A 16,175-nucleotide genomic window follows, 5' to 3' on the forward strand; every position below is an offset into this window, starting at 1 on the left:
TATTATGATCTCTTATTTTGTAAATAAGGTTAAATGGTTTTCCCAAAGTCACACAGCTGCTAAAAGCTGGGATTTGAACCCAGTCTTCTGAGGCAGACTCTGTCCTCTTGCTCCAGAGCAATGTTGCATCTCCTTGCAAACAGAAAGGAGCATGACATCCAGTACAAATCAATTTGCTCTCCCTCAGCATGTAGATATCAGAGTCTCTTTCCTGAGAGAAGAGCTTGGCCCCTGTTATCTTAGTCAAAGTTTTCATCTCTTGGTATATTTACATGTAAAATAATAATTCTTGAGAGATGGAAGATATCCATCCAATGGGAAATCAAGTACTAGTTTTTAATTTTTCCTACATTAATTTTTTTTTTAGTTGGGAATATTTTTGTTAGAAAAGTTAATTCCCAAAATCATCGGAAAAATGAAGCAACTATCTAGACACTTTTTTTTTTCTCTTGCCCTAAATAAAAGGAGGCCCAGGAACCAGGAGATCTGCATTCTTCCCCAGCTTGGCTAGTTGTGTATGACTTGGGGAGTGCCTTCCTCTCTAGAGCCCCTATGAAAAGGAAGAGATTGGATTTAATGACCTCTAAGGTCCCTTCCAGCTCTGATGCACATTTGTATATATTTATAATTATAGTAAAATACAACCATGAAAATTGCCAGCAGCATCTCAGTGGGCTGTAACTTACAGGTCTCTCATCTCAATGCAACATAATATAGAGAAAAGGTGACTGAACTTGGAGTCAGACAGACCTGGGTTCCATTTTTGGTTCTGTTACTTACTAATCATGTGACCTAATTGCTCTAAGGCTCAACATCCTCCTAGGAAAATGGGGATTAAAGGGTGGTAGATACACAAGTCTTTGTTGTAGTCTTCTTCATTCTTTTCTGTGTTTCTTAAATATTACACAATGAATTGAAAGAAAAAGTGTGATTATAATAAAGCTCGCCTCCGTGGTTTATTGTGAGGTTCAGCTAAGAAGATGCTACATAAATGTGTTCTGCCAACTGTAGAGTGCTACATGCGTGGTACAGTCAGCCCCTAAGACAATACCTGACACATGGCAAATGGTTGGCAGCTGCAGGGTCAAACAAAGGCGATAAAGTCCCCTGACTCCCAAGCTTTGCCGTGCAGGATTTTGCTTTCCCCCAGGAAGCTATTAACTAATCAGCCCAGGTGCAAAGCTGTCCTCTATGGTTTATCTTTACTAAATACATAGTCCCCTTGTTTTAGTCTCAGAAGAAGCACTCAAGAGTGAACTTCAACAGCAATGGTGCTCTGCCTAAAGTTTCATTTTCCCCCCAAAAGCAAAAAAGCTGGCTGCAAATTTGGCAGTAAATTTCAAGAGCTATAAAATGTTCGTAGCCTCTGACCAAGTAATCCCATTCTTGGGAATTTATCTGAAGAAAACACTGAACAGAAGAATAAGACTGTATGCATGAAGACATTTGGGGTAGCATTACCTATTTTAAAAAATGGAAAAAGGTAAAGGGAAGAAGAATAGGGGAACTGTTAAGTGAAAAATGGTATGCCCTCATAATAGAAGATTCTGTAGACATCAAAAAGGACAAATATGAAGGCTGTGAAGCGACATGGCAAAATATATAATATCACATTAAATAAAGATTAGAATATAAAATGGTATCTAAGCTGTGATTCCATCCATGTAAAAATTATTTCTGCATATAGAGAAGGATGAAAGGAAACAGAAAAGTGAAAATATTCATGAGATTGTCAGATAACTCTTTTCCTTTCTTTTAAAATATCCAGGTTAACGCTATTGGTATAATAAACAATGTTAAAATAGAACAAACTGGGATGTGGTCCTCTGAGAAGCCCTCTAGTTGCTGTAACACGATCAAACAGTCATCTTGCTGATAGCAAATTCTATTAAATACTGAAATATATCAAATTAGGTTCATAATGCAGGGAGAGATGCTTTTCCCAGAATAAAATACCGATCCATTGATTTAAGCTTTCCCTTCCTTTCTGTGCCTCATGCCTTGCACTATATTCAAGATCCCATATTCATTATCAGGATAAAGAAACTGAGCAATGTGTGGGCTGGATTTCAGGAGGGGGTTGATTATGGAACCTTGTAACCAGACTTTCTCATGGCCAAACTCACAGAAGGTGCCTCGGAGTTTTCCCTGCTCTCCAACCAGTTGTGACTGCTCGATAACTATGGCAACCATTATTTATTCAGTGAATTCAAGTGGAGATCGATACCTCCTGCCAGCTGGATCAAGCCTAGGCCTGGAATTCCTTGAGGAATTCAGAGACACTCCTGTTAGAAGCCAAGGGCACCTTCTTTGTTGTTTTGAACAGCTACTGGATTTGTGGCTTCTTTACTCTTTTAAAAGGGCTGAGATAAAATTCAGTCTCCAGGCAAACTGCTGCCAGCAGTCAGTAAGATTTTCAAATCACTTGGGAGTCACTAAGTGTCTGGGACCTTCCGAGTAATTTGAAATTCCTTAAAACCCCAATCACTGACATTTTAGTTTAAGGGACCCCCTTTCATCTTGCAGCTTGGTAAACATGGCTGCAGAGCTGATATACAGAGAGTTCATAAATTCTAGGGGAAATCAGACATTCGGATTTTCCCCCTCCCTAGAGAATTATATACAGATTTCAGCTTAAGATCTTCGTCCACCATTAAATAAAACAAACTTCTCAGTATTTTTTGCATTTTGATCTACAACATTTTTACCCAATACTTCAGTATTTTAACTCAGCTTTATGTATTCAAAACTTTAAAATACAACTTATAGAAATGGTTACATAATGGATTTATATGTCATAACCATAGAATATATGAATTGGAAAGAATTTGAGTTATTTAGTTCAAACTTTCTCCTAAGACAAGAATTCCCACTATGAGATACCGCAAAGACAGTACCTGGCACCAGCTGGACCGGCAGTTCACTATTACACCCTGATAATAAAAATATATTTAATAGCACTTTACATTACATTTTTACTTAGATTATTTTACTGCACCCTCACAATAACCCTGTGAATTAGGCAGGACAAAGATGATCTTTATTTAATGAGTAAGAAGGCTAAGGCACAGAGAGTTAAGTTATTTGCCCATGGTCAAAATTAACAAGTGGCTAATTTCCCTCACACCAAGTCCAGAGATATTTCTATTATACCTGGTTGCCTTGAACACTGTTAGAATGTTCCTCCTCTTCCTGAGATTAACTCAGCCTCCCTGTAACTCCCTCCTACTTTCCGTGTACCTAATTAGCTAATTGACTAATTGCTTCTTTCAACAAATATTTGAGTCTCTATTCTGCGCCAAGCAATGTTATAGCCACTGGGGTTAGAGCAGTGAACAAAGCAGACAGACAACAGACCGCACTCCTAACCTGCGTGGTGTTAGTATCTAAAGACACTGCTAGGTTCCTGCTCATTCTGGCTATCCATGCCATAGACATCTCTGCTAGAAGAGAGAGGAAGGCAGGCAGAGGGGAGGAGGAGAGAGGGGAGGGAGGGAGGGAGAAGGGAGGAAACAGGGAGAGAGAGATCGAGAGAGAGGGGGAGAGACTGACTGAGTGAAATAATAAAGCTATTTAGGTTTGTGTTCATGTTCTTCCCTCTTCACCTAGTTAACATCTATTCATCCTTTAGACTGCAGATCAAATAATTCTTCAGGGAAGCTTCCCTTTTTACTCCCAGTCTAGATCATGTTCTCCTATGGCATTTTCTCTATTTTTTCCCTTTGAATGATATCACAGGTTGAAATCAGATATTTTTGTGACAATTGCCTCCTCCTCCATTAAATGTAAGCTCCATGGGGGCATAGACTGTACTTGCTCATCATTGTATCTCCAGCACCAAGCCTACTACATAGGAGATACCCAATAAATACCTGTTAAGTGAATATGTTAATGGAGGGACCTATAAAATATATTAAATGAATACTAAACAGGTGGGTTGCTCAGAATAAATATACAAGCTGGGAGTTATTAAGAGGCTAACAACAGGAAAGAACTTAACAAACTCTAAAACCTACCACATCAGAAGCTTTGGAACCAGATTTCCTGGATGTAAAGCCTTGCTCTATCACTTATTAGCTGGGTGACTTTGGGTCTGTTTCCACATTCATAAAATAGAGCTAATAATGGTACCTGCCTCATGAGTTGTTGTGAGAATTAAATGAATTAAGACATGTGAAGTATTTGGAACAATGCCTGGCATACAGTAAGTACTTAATAAATATTAGCAAGTATCTTCCACCTCCCCAGCTCAACTTTCCCTTCAACTTTCCTTCAAATCAGCCCCTTCTGAGTTGGCCTATTAATGATTCCACAATCCTCCCTGTCACTCTCACAATCATCTCTAACAATTTTTCTCCCCGGCTCATATTTAATCCACTGCAAGAACTCTGATTATTATCTCTGCAACGTTCCTTGCACCTATCTTCTATCAGTCTCACTGCCTCTGGACCAGGTTTTCAATATCTGTTACCTATATTGTTTTAATAGCTTTTGACTGGTCTCTCTGCTGCCCATCTCTGCTGTAACCCATCTCAGGTCCTTCCAAATCTATTTACTAAAGAACATTAAACAAATAACACATGCAGAGGCCTTGGCACAGTGCCTCGCACTGAGTATTTTAAAATGGTAGTTATTGTTAATTTCATGGAATCCTGATTACCAGTAGGTTCCCTTGTCCCTTGCTGCTCAAGTGTGGTCCCTAGATCAGCAGCATCAACATCACCTGGGAGCTTGTTAGAATCTCAGGCCTTGCAGAGACCTACCTAATCAGAATCCTCAATTTAACAAGATGTCCAGTGATTTGCATGCACGTGAAAGCTGGAGAAGGTCTGTTATAGTCAACCTCAGTCCCCATAAGATGTTTGACCCAGTCTACAGCTAGCGTTCATTTAGTCTCTGTTTTGTAAACCTCACTCCCCAAGGCAGGAACTCACTGCCCATGGTTGCTTATTCCAATTTCAAATAGTTCTGTCTTTTAGAAAGTTTTTCTTATGTTGAGCTAAATTTTGCCTTTCTACAGTTTCCAGTTCTGCCTCTTAGACCCACACAAGAAATGCCAAATCCTCTTCCTCATGGCAAGGATCAGGGGATGAGGAAAGGGGTGATGATACCATCAGGAGCCTCAATAAGGAAAAGCAACTTCTTTTGATTTTGAGCAGGTCTCCACACAGGCCAACCCAGCAACAGCAATAATACAGGTCCAGCCAAAGGAGAAGGAGAGGAGAGCAACTGGGGAGAGATGTGTGTGTAACTCAAACACCAACTAACAAACAGGACTTTCTGCTCGGAGCTCTACTTCTTTCTCTGGGAAGTCATCTCACTACTACTTCTCATGTCATAATAACATCCTTTACTGACGGGCAGTCCCAGAGACACTGAGCCCACGCTTATCAGGAAACCACAAGTCGGTCAGCAACCTGTGCTCAGGCTGTAATAGTGCTTTTCAGTCTGTCTGTCTGTCTTTGATCTATTAGAGCAGGTGTCTGTCTCCCCAGCGAGACCACAAACTCTTGGAGGATAAGGGATTTTATGCCTGGCACATAGAAGATGCTCAATAAATATTACCGAGTCAATCTGAATTGAAATAAGGTAGTTCTCAGGAATTCTGACTATTTTCTACTAACAAAGTGGTGGGCTAAAAATAAATAATTCAGATTTTCCTAATTTGGGAAACTTTCTGCTATTCACAATTAACCCATTCATGCAACCAATATTTGCTTTGTGCCAGACACCTTTCGATGTTAAAGTAATTTTAAAGATGAATAAGACTCTCCCTGCCCTTAAGAAACCCTGGGTCTAGTTGGAAAAGACACAAAGAAATTGCTTAATGTGATATGCATAAACAATTGTAGGGATGCATCAACATTTTTATGGATTCTTAGAACAGCTAGCTCTTCCTGAAAGTAAAACTCCTACCATTTAGGATAATAATAATAAAGGTTTGTCTAATATTTTTTTCTGCAAAGTACACATTAGCTCATTCAATCTTTACAAGAAACCTACAAGTAGACATTATTATCCCTGTGAAAAATGAGAAAACTGAGATTCAGAGAGGGTAAGGAACTTGCCCAAACTTGCACAGCTAGGAAGTAAGCAGGGTGAAGACTTGAACTCAGCTCTCCAATCTCCAAATCTCATGGTAACTTTTCTCCACTACCTTTTAAAAAAAACAGTATGGCCCTGCCAAGTTTTACACTTAGTTTTCCTCGCAACGTAGCCGATGGCTATATGTGATATAAAAACAGAGTAACCAGGTAACCATTTAGAGAGAACAGTGGAGCTCTGGGAAGACAGGTGGTAGAGGGTGTGGCAGGATCAGCCACCTGCCCCGTTCTGCCATGTCACTGTTTCATTGCTTTCTGCCTCCTCCTCAATCTCAGAATTCATGTTCCAATAAGACAAAGAAAAAGACTACAGAAAGAAAAGAGCATTTTCTACCTGACGGAAGACATGAGTAGGGAAAGAAAGCCACGGGGAACATTCTTTTAGTGCAGTGTTTTGCAAAATGGCATTTGGGCACTCAAGTTCCCTCCACCATCTGGTCCAAAACTGCCTTTCCAATCTTATTTCCCTTTTTACTATATGGGAAATGCATTTTACTCCGAGGTTAGGTCATAATCCTAGGCCATAAGATAAGTATTACATAGAATCAATATTTTTTCCTGAAAATTCTTTACATTTCCCCAAAGCGCAGGACATGCGCTCAGCTCTCACCACCAGAAGCAGAGAGACCATGGCCCACAGTGGATTCATGTCTTCTCTCTCACACTCATTCAAAGACATAGAATCATCAAATGTAATAACTTGTACTCTTTTAATTTTTCTGTTCTTTCTACTGAGATTATATGTAGGATTTAAAAGATACATAATGCAACTCCACCATACTTGCTCTTCCCCAAAATGTGTTGAAGTGTTCCACTGCCATGCCCTTGCTATGCTGTTTCCTCTGTCTGGAATGTCCTTCCTCTAAATGGTCTCATTTCTTGATACCACCTCCTTGGGAAGCTATTCATGACCAGCACCTCCACTTTTCTTCACCTCCAAAGTGCTAGCAGGAGTCTGAACTTCCCCTGCACTTTTAAGGACCTGAGCACTCACCACCACACACTGAGTTCACTACATCATCATCATATATGACTTCCTAGTAGACCATACACTTTCTGACAGCAGAATTCACACATGACTCATCTTTGCATCCCTAGGGACTGCCACCATGCCCCACATATAGTAGGTCTTCAGTATTTACTTAGTGAATGGATACTTATAAAATGGTAATTCCACACTAACTTTCTATTTGGGGGGCTTCTTATTTGTTATACATAATTAACTACAACTAGATACCACCTCATTGATATTCCATCAGAAGCAAAGCATTTCCATTACTCCTATGTCAGGAATATGTCACTGGAAAAGGGAATGGTTAGGGTAGATGAACTGGAGACCTAAAAACATTTGACAACCACAACTGTGGGGAATTCCCTTTCACTGTGCGAAAGGAGAGTGATCTGAAAGAAACCATTTCCTGCCCCACCTCGCCACCTAGTTTTTCACCAGGGCACATAGAGAGAGGTGGAGGAAGAGGAAAAAAAAGAATTAGGAAACAAAGTCAGGTTTGTACAAACTACCAATATTGTCCAGATTCTCAATAACTTTCCTGGAAAGCAAGACTGGTTAAATGTCTAAGACCCCATTTCCTTTTCATGAGTTCTGTGTGGTCTGGAGCAGACGATTTTGGGATGATTTTTCTGCTGCCAATAGCCCAACTGATATTCGACAAGCACCCTTTAGGATCAACGGAGCTTATTTAGAAGTCAAGATTTCAGGGTAGCCCATATTCAAATGAAAATTAATGTCCACAACAATGTGCACTACTGTTGCTCAGGCACTGCCTTTTCTGCCATTTCCTGATGCTTTCACACATTTCAAACCCCCTCCGAACCAGCAAATCACAAAGAGAGTTCTGCGAGATCCAGAAATGAGAGAAGAGGCCTTCTTTTTCTTGTGTGTTATAACCACAGCACCTGTAACACCCGGCTCTGCACAGGCTGCACGACTGAGCACAGGATCTGGAACCACCCCATCAAGGACCGGGCCCATTGTAAGTGCCCAGTAACTGCAGCTGAATTCCTTTAATATCACTGTCCTGCTTTGAGCCTCTCTCAAGCATCCAAAGAGATATTCACCAAACACACTGCTTTTAAGGTCACCACCTGATTTCTCATGCCACTGAGTTTGATTTTGGACCACCTAGGGTGTGCAGAAGGGGCAGGCGTGTGCCTCATTTGAGGGAGTCCCTGTTACCATCCCTCTAGGATGGAACATAAGTGGATAAGAGTGCTTATTCTGAATCCAGTTTGGCTACATCACAAACCTAATTTTCTGTAATCCTTACTGCCACCTGAGGCAATAGATATTATTTTCCCCATTTCACAGATGGGGAAACTGAAGTTCAGAGAAATGCATTTCTCAATAGTACGTACTTATTAAATACGCGATCCCAGATTCTAACCTGGGGATGGTGGTCTCCAAAATCCTTGCAATTTCTGCCATGCCAAACTGCTTCCTCCCTGAGCATGCCTCTACATAAATAGGCAGTGGATGAGCAGCTATAACTGCCGGACACACAGTAAACTGGAGGCAGAGACAAGACTAGCACCACCTTCTCCTAATTCCTAGTTTGTATTCTGTGCACTGAACTGCCGATCTCTCCAGGTTGGGATTGCCTGGCACCCACATGCTGTGACCTCATTGTTGTCTATTAATTTCTACTTAAAGGGTAAAACAAAAAAACATGTAGGCCTCAGGCCCTCCTCTTAAACCACAACTCTCACACCTGGACTGGCCTTTTCCCGCTTAGTCTCTTTCCTGCTAAAATCTGTGCTCAAAACCAGCTGTCAGGGTAGACCTTTTTAAAATGCAAGCCTGGCCACGATGTTCATCTCTGTGGATCCCCCACTGCTCTCAAGATAACCCCCAATCTTCTCACCTAAGTGTGAAAGCTTCTTCATGCCCTGCCCCACCCTAACCTATCACACCAGTCTCATTTCCCATCACTCTATTTTTTTACACATTTCCTTCCTGAAACGTATGACAGCCATATTTTCAATGGCTTTAGCACATTTTAATTTATGCCTAGGATTCTCACTCCTTCCATTTTAGCCTGGAGACATCCTATGCTTTTATCAAAGACCAGCTCACATTACCTCTTTTTTTTTTTCCTGGTTTGGAGATATTTACTTCTTTTTAAAAAAGTTTTTTTGGAGTATACTTGATTTACAATGTTGTGTTAGTTTCAGGTGTACAGCAAAGCAAATCAGTTATACATATACATATATCCACTCTTTTTTAGACTCTTTTATGTTACCTCTTTTGAGAAGACCACCCCCTACCATGGGTCTCTCAGCACTTTGTACCCACTCTCACATCCCCACCATAGCACTCAGCACCTTGTATCCCATGGATTCTTTTGCATATTCTATCTCCTCTAGGGATGTGTGTTATCATCTCTGAAAACCCACTGACTTGCAGCAGAGTACCTAGATCAGGGGATACTTGTTGATTTACTAGACTCAAAACCCATTTCCATAGAGACATGGCAATGTGCTGGCTTTATTTACGGAAAGCAAAGGCTGGCTCTAGTTTTTGCGTCTGTTTTTCTAAATTAACTAAATTTCATACTTTCTAGTTTTGAAGGTTTAACTGTCCTAGGAAGAGGTGAATTGTTTTAAAATTGAACTGAAGAGCTTTAGTTGAAAGGTAGCCTTTGAGCCAATTTCATTTCAGTACTGCTGGAGTAATATGTCTGTGCCTTAAATGGGTTTATTTTCTTCGGGTGCTCCCTTACGTTGCCATTTGAAAGCCCCCTTAATCAAATCCATACTCTTGGAGACTGTGTTTCTTTTTGTTTTGTTAATGGCTCCCTTGGAAGTCTCTGGCAGCCCTCACAAAAGAAGGGAGTTTCTCTTCTAGGATCAAAGACCAGGAGGATTCAGGTTCCACTTGGAATACTAAGGGAACATGCTAGTGTCCTATTCCTCCCATGGCACATGCTTTTACTCTTCTTGACCTTCATGTAAACCATTAAATGATGAACCAGCTTAGCCTCTTAAGGTACTCAGACACATCTCACTTTAGCTAACAGATGTCCCAAGAAGGTGCATATAGACAATGCATCAGAAAGAAGGGCCCATCTGTGCCACAGGATGCATCTGGTCCTCTGTGAAACTCATCACCTGCCTGAAAAACATGTTCTCCACGGCCAAGAGTGTTTCAAGAATCTGAAATTTAATCCTCAGTCCAACGGCCTAGCCTGTACTTGGGTCTGATGAAAAGGATGGGAGGTGCACCCCTGGTCTGGCTAGCCTCTTCTGGAGCCTCCATCTACTGTCACTGTCTCACCAGGCCCCCGTTTGATCAAGAAGGATGAGATCGAACAGGAAACTCTGAAAGTGTAAAGGGGCAAAGGGGAGCTGGGGCCTGCGGCCTCCAGCAGCCACAGGGAGATGGTATCCCCTCTCTTACCCACTGTGCCTTTCTCTTTCTCTCTCATTCTGCCTTGGAATCCTTTATCTCCCAAAGGATAGAGAGGGAGTGACACGTAGGGGGAGAATGGCATAACAAAGAAGTTGACTATATTTTAGGCTTCTGCTTTTAACCCGTCAAAATCGTTGAGTTAAACCATTTTTGCTTTATATGAATATCCATTTTCCTCAGTCCTCTGCCAATCAAAGTTGCTAAATAAAGCTGTAAATAAATACAGGTGTGTTTTATGTGTGTGCAGTTCTTTGGTTTTACTTTCGGTTACTAGCCAAGGACTGGGGAAAGGGGAAGACTCGCCCCTCTGCCCCACAGGAACAGGCTGGTTAAGGTAATCTTCCTTCCAAACCCCCCGTAAAAATAACCCTGAAGCAGCGCGTCCAACTGCCCACGGAGGTCCCGTGGAAGCTTAGATTTTCATATATTGGGTTTGTTGACAATAACCAAATAGACTGGGAATCCTCTTTCCTGGAAGTTCATGACAATAAGTTGCAGGTGTATGTCTCTTGTGGTTTTTTTAAAAAATTAATTAATTAATTAATTTATTTTTGGCTGCATTGGGTCTTCATTGTTGTGCATGGGCTTTCTCTTGTTGCGGAGCACAGGCTCTAGGCGCCTGGGCTTCGGTAGCTGTGGCTCGCGGTCTCTAGAGCGCAGGCTCAGTAGTTGTGGCGCATGGACTTAGTTGCTCTGCGGCATGTGGGATCTTCCCGGACCAGGGCTCAAACCCGTGTTCCCTGCATTAGCAGGCGGATTCTTAACCACTGCGCCACCAGGGAAGTCCCTGTCTCTTGTTTTAAACTAGGGTAAACAGCAGATTTCAGCAAAGTGGCAATCAGTTTCCTAATTTCTTGTGTGTGTGACAGCCAAAGCCAGAATCTACCATAAGCCAGGAAAGGAGAGAGAGGGGGACACAGTCCCTTCAAGTCACGGCAGGGTGGTGCTTACCTGTGATCATGCTCAGTGCTGACAGGCAGGCTAAGGCTTGGATATCAAGGTTCAGGCTCTGCAAACTTAAGGAAAAGTCTTTAATGGAGTCGAGCCACTCCCCAAATCCACGAAGGCACTGAAGTCGATGCAGGACAAGTCCGTTGCAGAACACAAACTTATCTTCAGCAGTGTTTGACCTACGAGAGAAAGTCGCGGTGGGTGAGGGACAGAGACACGTTAAATAGGTCTGTTCAGTCTGTCCAGTGGGATAACATCATAACACACAGGCACCCGCACAGCCTTGGGGCAGCGTCCAAAACCCAGCGTGGTGCTGTGAAACCTGTCCCGACGCCCTCCATGAACAAGACTGTGCTCCTGGGATAAACAACCACCACCGGTTGTCTGCTGACTTCCCTGGTGAGCCTCAGCCCTGGGGATGCTCGGGGTGGGGCGTCTGCTCTATTATTGCTACAAGCAGCTGCTGGCTCATCCTGGGACTCACGGATGGTGGAAGTGAAGCCCAGTGCCCAGTCTCTCTCTGCAGTGAACACGAGACTGTTCCCTTCAGTACTCCTTCGCACTTCGCTCCTTCGACTTCTCTTTCATTTTCTTAAATGTCAAAAAGTGATAAGGCCCGAGGCTAGACACTACAATTCCATTGTGCAGACTCTAAAAACACCAAGTTCCTGCAAGCGCCAGAAGTCAATGACAAACTGAACAGTGGTCTAAAATAAAAAGAGTCCTTATTTTGTATTACATTCTCTGCTTTAAACAGTGGGGCTGTAGAGGGTTATTTCTCAACCCATCCAGATAGTTTATATTATGTCCATAGTCATCCCATTCTTTTCTAATGAAAGGTGCCCTGGAACTTCTAGTTAGCACCACTTCGTTGTGGGGCCTTGGGCACTCCTTTAATCTTTCTGAGTTTCCTTTTCCTTGTCTATAAAACAGGAATTATAATTGCTACCTCCAAAGAATGTTGTGGGAATTGAATGAAATAAAGGATTTGAAAGCCCATGCACAATGCCTGGTATACAAGAGGCCAATGAGTGTTAGGTGTAACTAATTCTGAATTCTAGGTGGTCCTTACCTTAATCTTAAATTCCTTTAATTTTCAAATCTCTTGCCACATATTTCTCTCTCTTGCCCTTCTGCCTTAACAAGTTAATGTCTCTTTAATTGTGACTCTTGGATGAACAGCTTTATTCATTCATTCACTCAGAAAGTATTTCCTGAGCACAAAGCCTGTGCCCGTTCCTTAGCCAGACACTGGAGAACACCTGGTAAATAGGGCCTCTGTGGTGCCTGCTCTCATGGAGCTTATCACCTACTTAATCCTTTGCTGCCTGCCTAATAGATGGTAGTCACATTGCTGGCTCAGCGTGGCTCCTGCACACACAGGATTGGCAGTAACTATGCTAACTACTGGCAGTCTAGTAGTAACTCCACCTCAGTATCTCCCACAGATCCCTCCACAGAGGGACGCATGGGACCGAATGCTTCAACCCCAGGGTTTAAAACCCAGACCTCAGAACACCGGCATCAGAATCGCTGGAGCATGACTTAAAAATGCAGATTTCTGGACTTCCTTCAAGGTAGATCCAAACCAAAATAGCTGGGAATGAGGCATGGGAATTTGCACTTTAAGTGAGAGTTTCTGGTAGTATGGTATGAAACTGGGGAGGGGGTGGTAGGGAAGACAAAGAGGGGAAAGGTGATGATTTTTCCTATAAAATTGGTAAAATGTTGGTACTATCTCCTATAAATATATAACTAAAAGGAAGCAAGGAAGATGAAATTTAAAATGCTAACGTGGACTTTAAGAGAGAAGCTTAGATCCCAGGTTCCAGCTTTTAGAAAAATCAGCTTCTCTTTGTGTTTGGTGTCACTGAGTGTCATAAGTTGAACCAAATCTTTTGATCCAGAAGCTATTCTCTTGGAGTAAACACTGGGGGTTGAGAAGCTGTGGGAACTCTTCAGTGCCCCATCTGGTGTATGAGAACAGCAACTTGTTAAATAGAACCTTGGGAGGTAAATGCAACGTTCAAAACAAATACTTGCTCCCAGGAAATACCTTATGCACCATGAGAATCTTCCTGGAATCACAGAATGTGAGCGACAAGGGGCTTTAGAGAACACCAAACCCAACATTCTCATTTTACAAAGAAGGAAACTAAATTTCTGGTGAGGCAAGTGACCTGCTCAGGGTCTTAGAGCAAGTCTGTATTAAAACTGAGACTAGAACCCAGGAGTCCTGGCTACCAGCCCAGGGCTCCACCCACTGCTCAGTTTTTTAATGCCTGGTCATATTTCATATGTCCATCTTGAGCAAACTTTTCACTGCTGACTTAGTTACAAACACAGCAGGTTTCAAACTTCTTCAAAGGAAGGAGTGGACTGAGGAAGAAAAAATAAAAGTAATTACCTGATGGAAAGTCTGAGAACAAACAGCTCCAAAAAGGCTGATTCTATAAGTAATGTCTGATCTTCTTTGGGGAGATCAGTAAATCCGGGAATCTTTTCTGCCCAGCTTCTAGATACGTCAATGGAGGCTGTTAGAAGGTTGTAGAACTGTTGTACATGCTCGGCATCTGTGCCTGCAGCGGCCTGGTCAGTGGGACAGTACTAGAATGCAAACCACAGATAGCGGCGTTATCTCAATCCAACAGGGATAACAGCATCATTTGCAGCTTGGCTCTTCCAAGATTTTCAACACCTAAGTCCTTACTTTTAGGTGCCACAGTTTATAAAACCTTTTTGCATTCACAGTCTCATCGGATTCTCACAATAGCCCTGTGACATAAATAGAGTGGATTCTGTTACCACTTAATAGTCAATGAAATTTGCTTAAGTCCCATTAAGTGCAGTGGTTTTCAATCCTGACTGCAATCATCTGGGGAGCTTTAAAAAAACACTCATGTCTGGGTCATATCCACAGAGATTCTAATTTAACTGGTCTGGGATCGGGACTGACCATCAGGAATTTTAAAAGCTCCCCAGGTGATTCCAAAGGGCTGCTGTGCTGAGAACCGTTACCCCAGGGGGTTGTGTCTGCACCAGCCTCCAGGATCCACAGATTCCCTAAGGCACAGCTGTCTCCAAACAAGATGCTTAATTAACCCCTGGTTCTCAAACTGTGGCCCCGGTCCAGCAGCATCAGCAACACCTGGGAATGTGTTAGAAATGAAAATCTCCAGCTCTGCCCCAGACCTACACAATCAGAAACTCCGAGGGTAGGCCCAAGAAACTGTTTTATCAAGATCTCCAGGTGAATTCTCATGCACAGTGAAGTTTGAGAATCACGGAATTAACCAATACGAGAAGATGGATGCATGCTGCAGATGGATTCCTGAGAGATAAAACAAACAAGGAAGGGGTCGGGAAGGAGTGTGTCCTTGGCAGGGCCCAGGCAGCTGTGTGCCATCAGACTCAGGGCTCACGGCTACTAAAATGAATGAAAATTAAATACAATTTAAAATCCAGTTCTTCAGTCACGCTAGCCATATTTCAAGTGCTCAGTAGTCACATGTGTTTAGAACATTTCCATCACGGCAGAACATCCTATTGGACATCATTGATCTAGAGGGCCCCAGGAGAAGAAAGGTACAAACAGGGATAAAGTCTCGACACGGCTTTTAGATATGCTGGTAGAGCCTGGGTTTTGCTTGAATCACTGGAGGAAAATCTTTCCTGCGTCAGGCAGGAAGATTGATACAGCGAGATAATAATTAAGGGACAACCAACAACACAGAGACTTAGGAGATGTGCAAAAACATTCATGTAAATATGCATGTCATTGCCTTCATACGAACACAGCTGAGTGTGCTTTTGTGTCTCTCAAGTTGATCCTCAAAGGGCATGGATTTTAATCCTTACTTTACAGATGAGGAAACTGAGGCTCAAAGATGCTTGGAAAGGTTAATAGACTTTCCCAAGTTACATAACCAACAGTGGTACAGCCAAGATTTAAACATGGCTCTGTGATTTCCAGTCCTACACCTCCTGGCTGTTAATAGGTCTGATGTTACTAGCTGGTGGCCTGTAGGATAGTTTTAAAAAGTATTTTGCTTTGCTTTAATTGGAGTTCTCCATGTATGCATTCATTTGGTCCCATATTTTGTCAACACAGTGACTGGCACATAATTGACGCTCAATAAACAGTTGTTGCATATTGTTCCATGAAAGAACAGTCAGGGGAGTGCCTAGGTTTGCAACAATACTCTAACCTGGCTGGAGGACAAACAGCCAATAAGCAGCCAAGTGCTCACTGTAGAACTACACAGGTCTGAGGAAATGAGGCACTTGTCTTAATTGGGTCTTTTTTTTCCCTTTGTGTTTTCCCAAGAGGCATCATGAAACAACAAAAGAAACATCAGACAAGGAGCCAAGCTACTTTGATCCTAGATTTGTCTAGGCTCCTAATTTGTGAAATAATGTAGCTCTGCTGCTATAGTTATCTGGGGTAAATTACTTCACTTTTCTGAGCCTCAGTTTTCTCCTCTGTAAAATGGGGATAATATCTTCCTTAACATTTTGTTGTGATGATTAAATGTGATAATACATGCAGAGGACCTGATGCATAGAACGTGTTTAACACATGACGACAGTGATGATACTGATAACAGTTTTGATACTTGGAGTTATCACTGTCCCTCAGCTTCCATATTTATAAAATGGGGGAAGGAGTTGAACCGGAAGGTTTCTAATTT

The 16,175-nt window shown here is 42.1% G+C and overlaps 1 protein-coding gene across 1 annotated transcript in view; it reads right to left on the reverse strand.

The window, feature by feature from the left end:
- NR4A3 (nuclear receptor subfamily 4 group A member 3) overlaps positions 1 to 16,175 on the reverse strand; it is a 33,573-nt gene that overhangs the window by 1,941 nt on the left and 15,457 nt on the right. Inside the window, exons 5-6 of the mRNA XM_061201100.1 lie at positions 13,892 to 14,091; positions 11,485 to 11,663 (exon numbers count right to left, since the gene is read on the reverse strand). Of these exons, the coding sequence (XP_061057083.1) occupies positions 11,485 to 11,663; positions 13,892 to 14,091 (379 nt within the window). The remainder of the gene's footprint in view (positions 1 to 11,484; positions 11,664 to 13,891; positions 14,092 to 16,175) is intronic.

This window comes from Eubalaena glacialis, chromosome 9 (genome assembly GCF_028564815.1).
Source record: "Eubalaena glacialis isolate mEubGla1 chromosome 9, mEubGla1.1.hap2.+ XY, whole genome shotgun sequence".
In the NCBI taxonomy this organism is placed as follows: Eukaryota; Metazoa; Chordata; class Mammalia; order Artiodactyla; family Balaenidae; genus Eubalaena; species Eubalaena glacialis.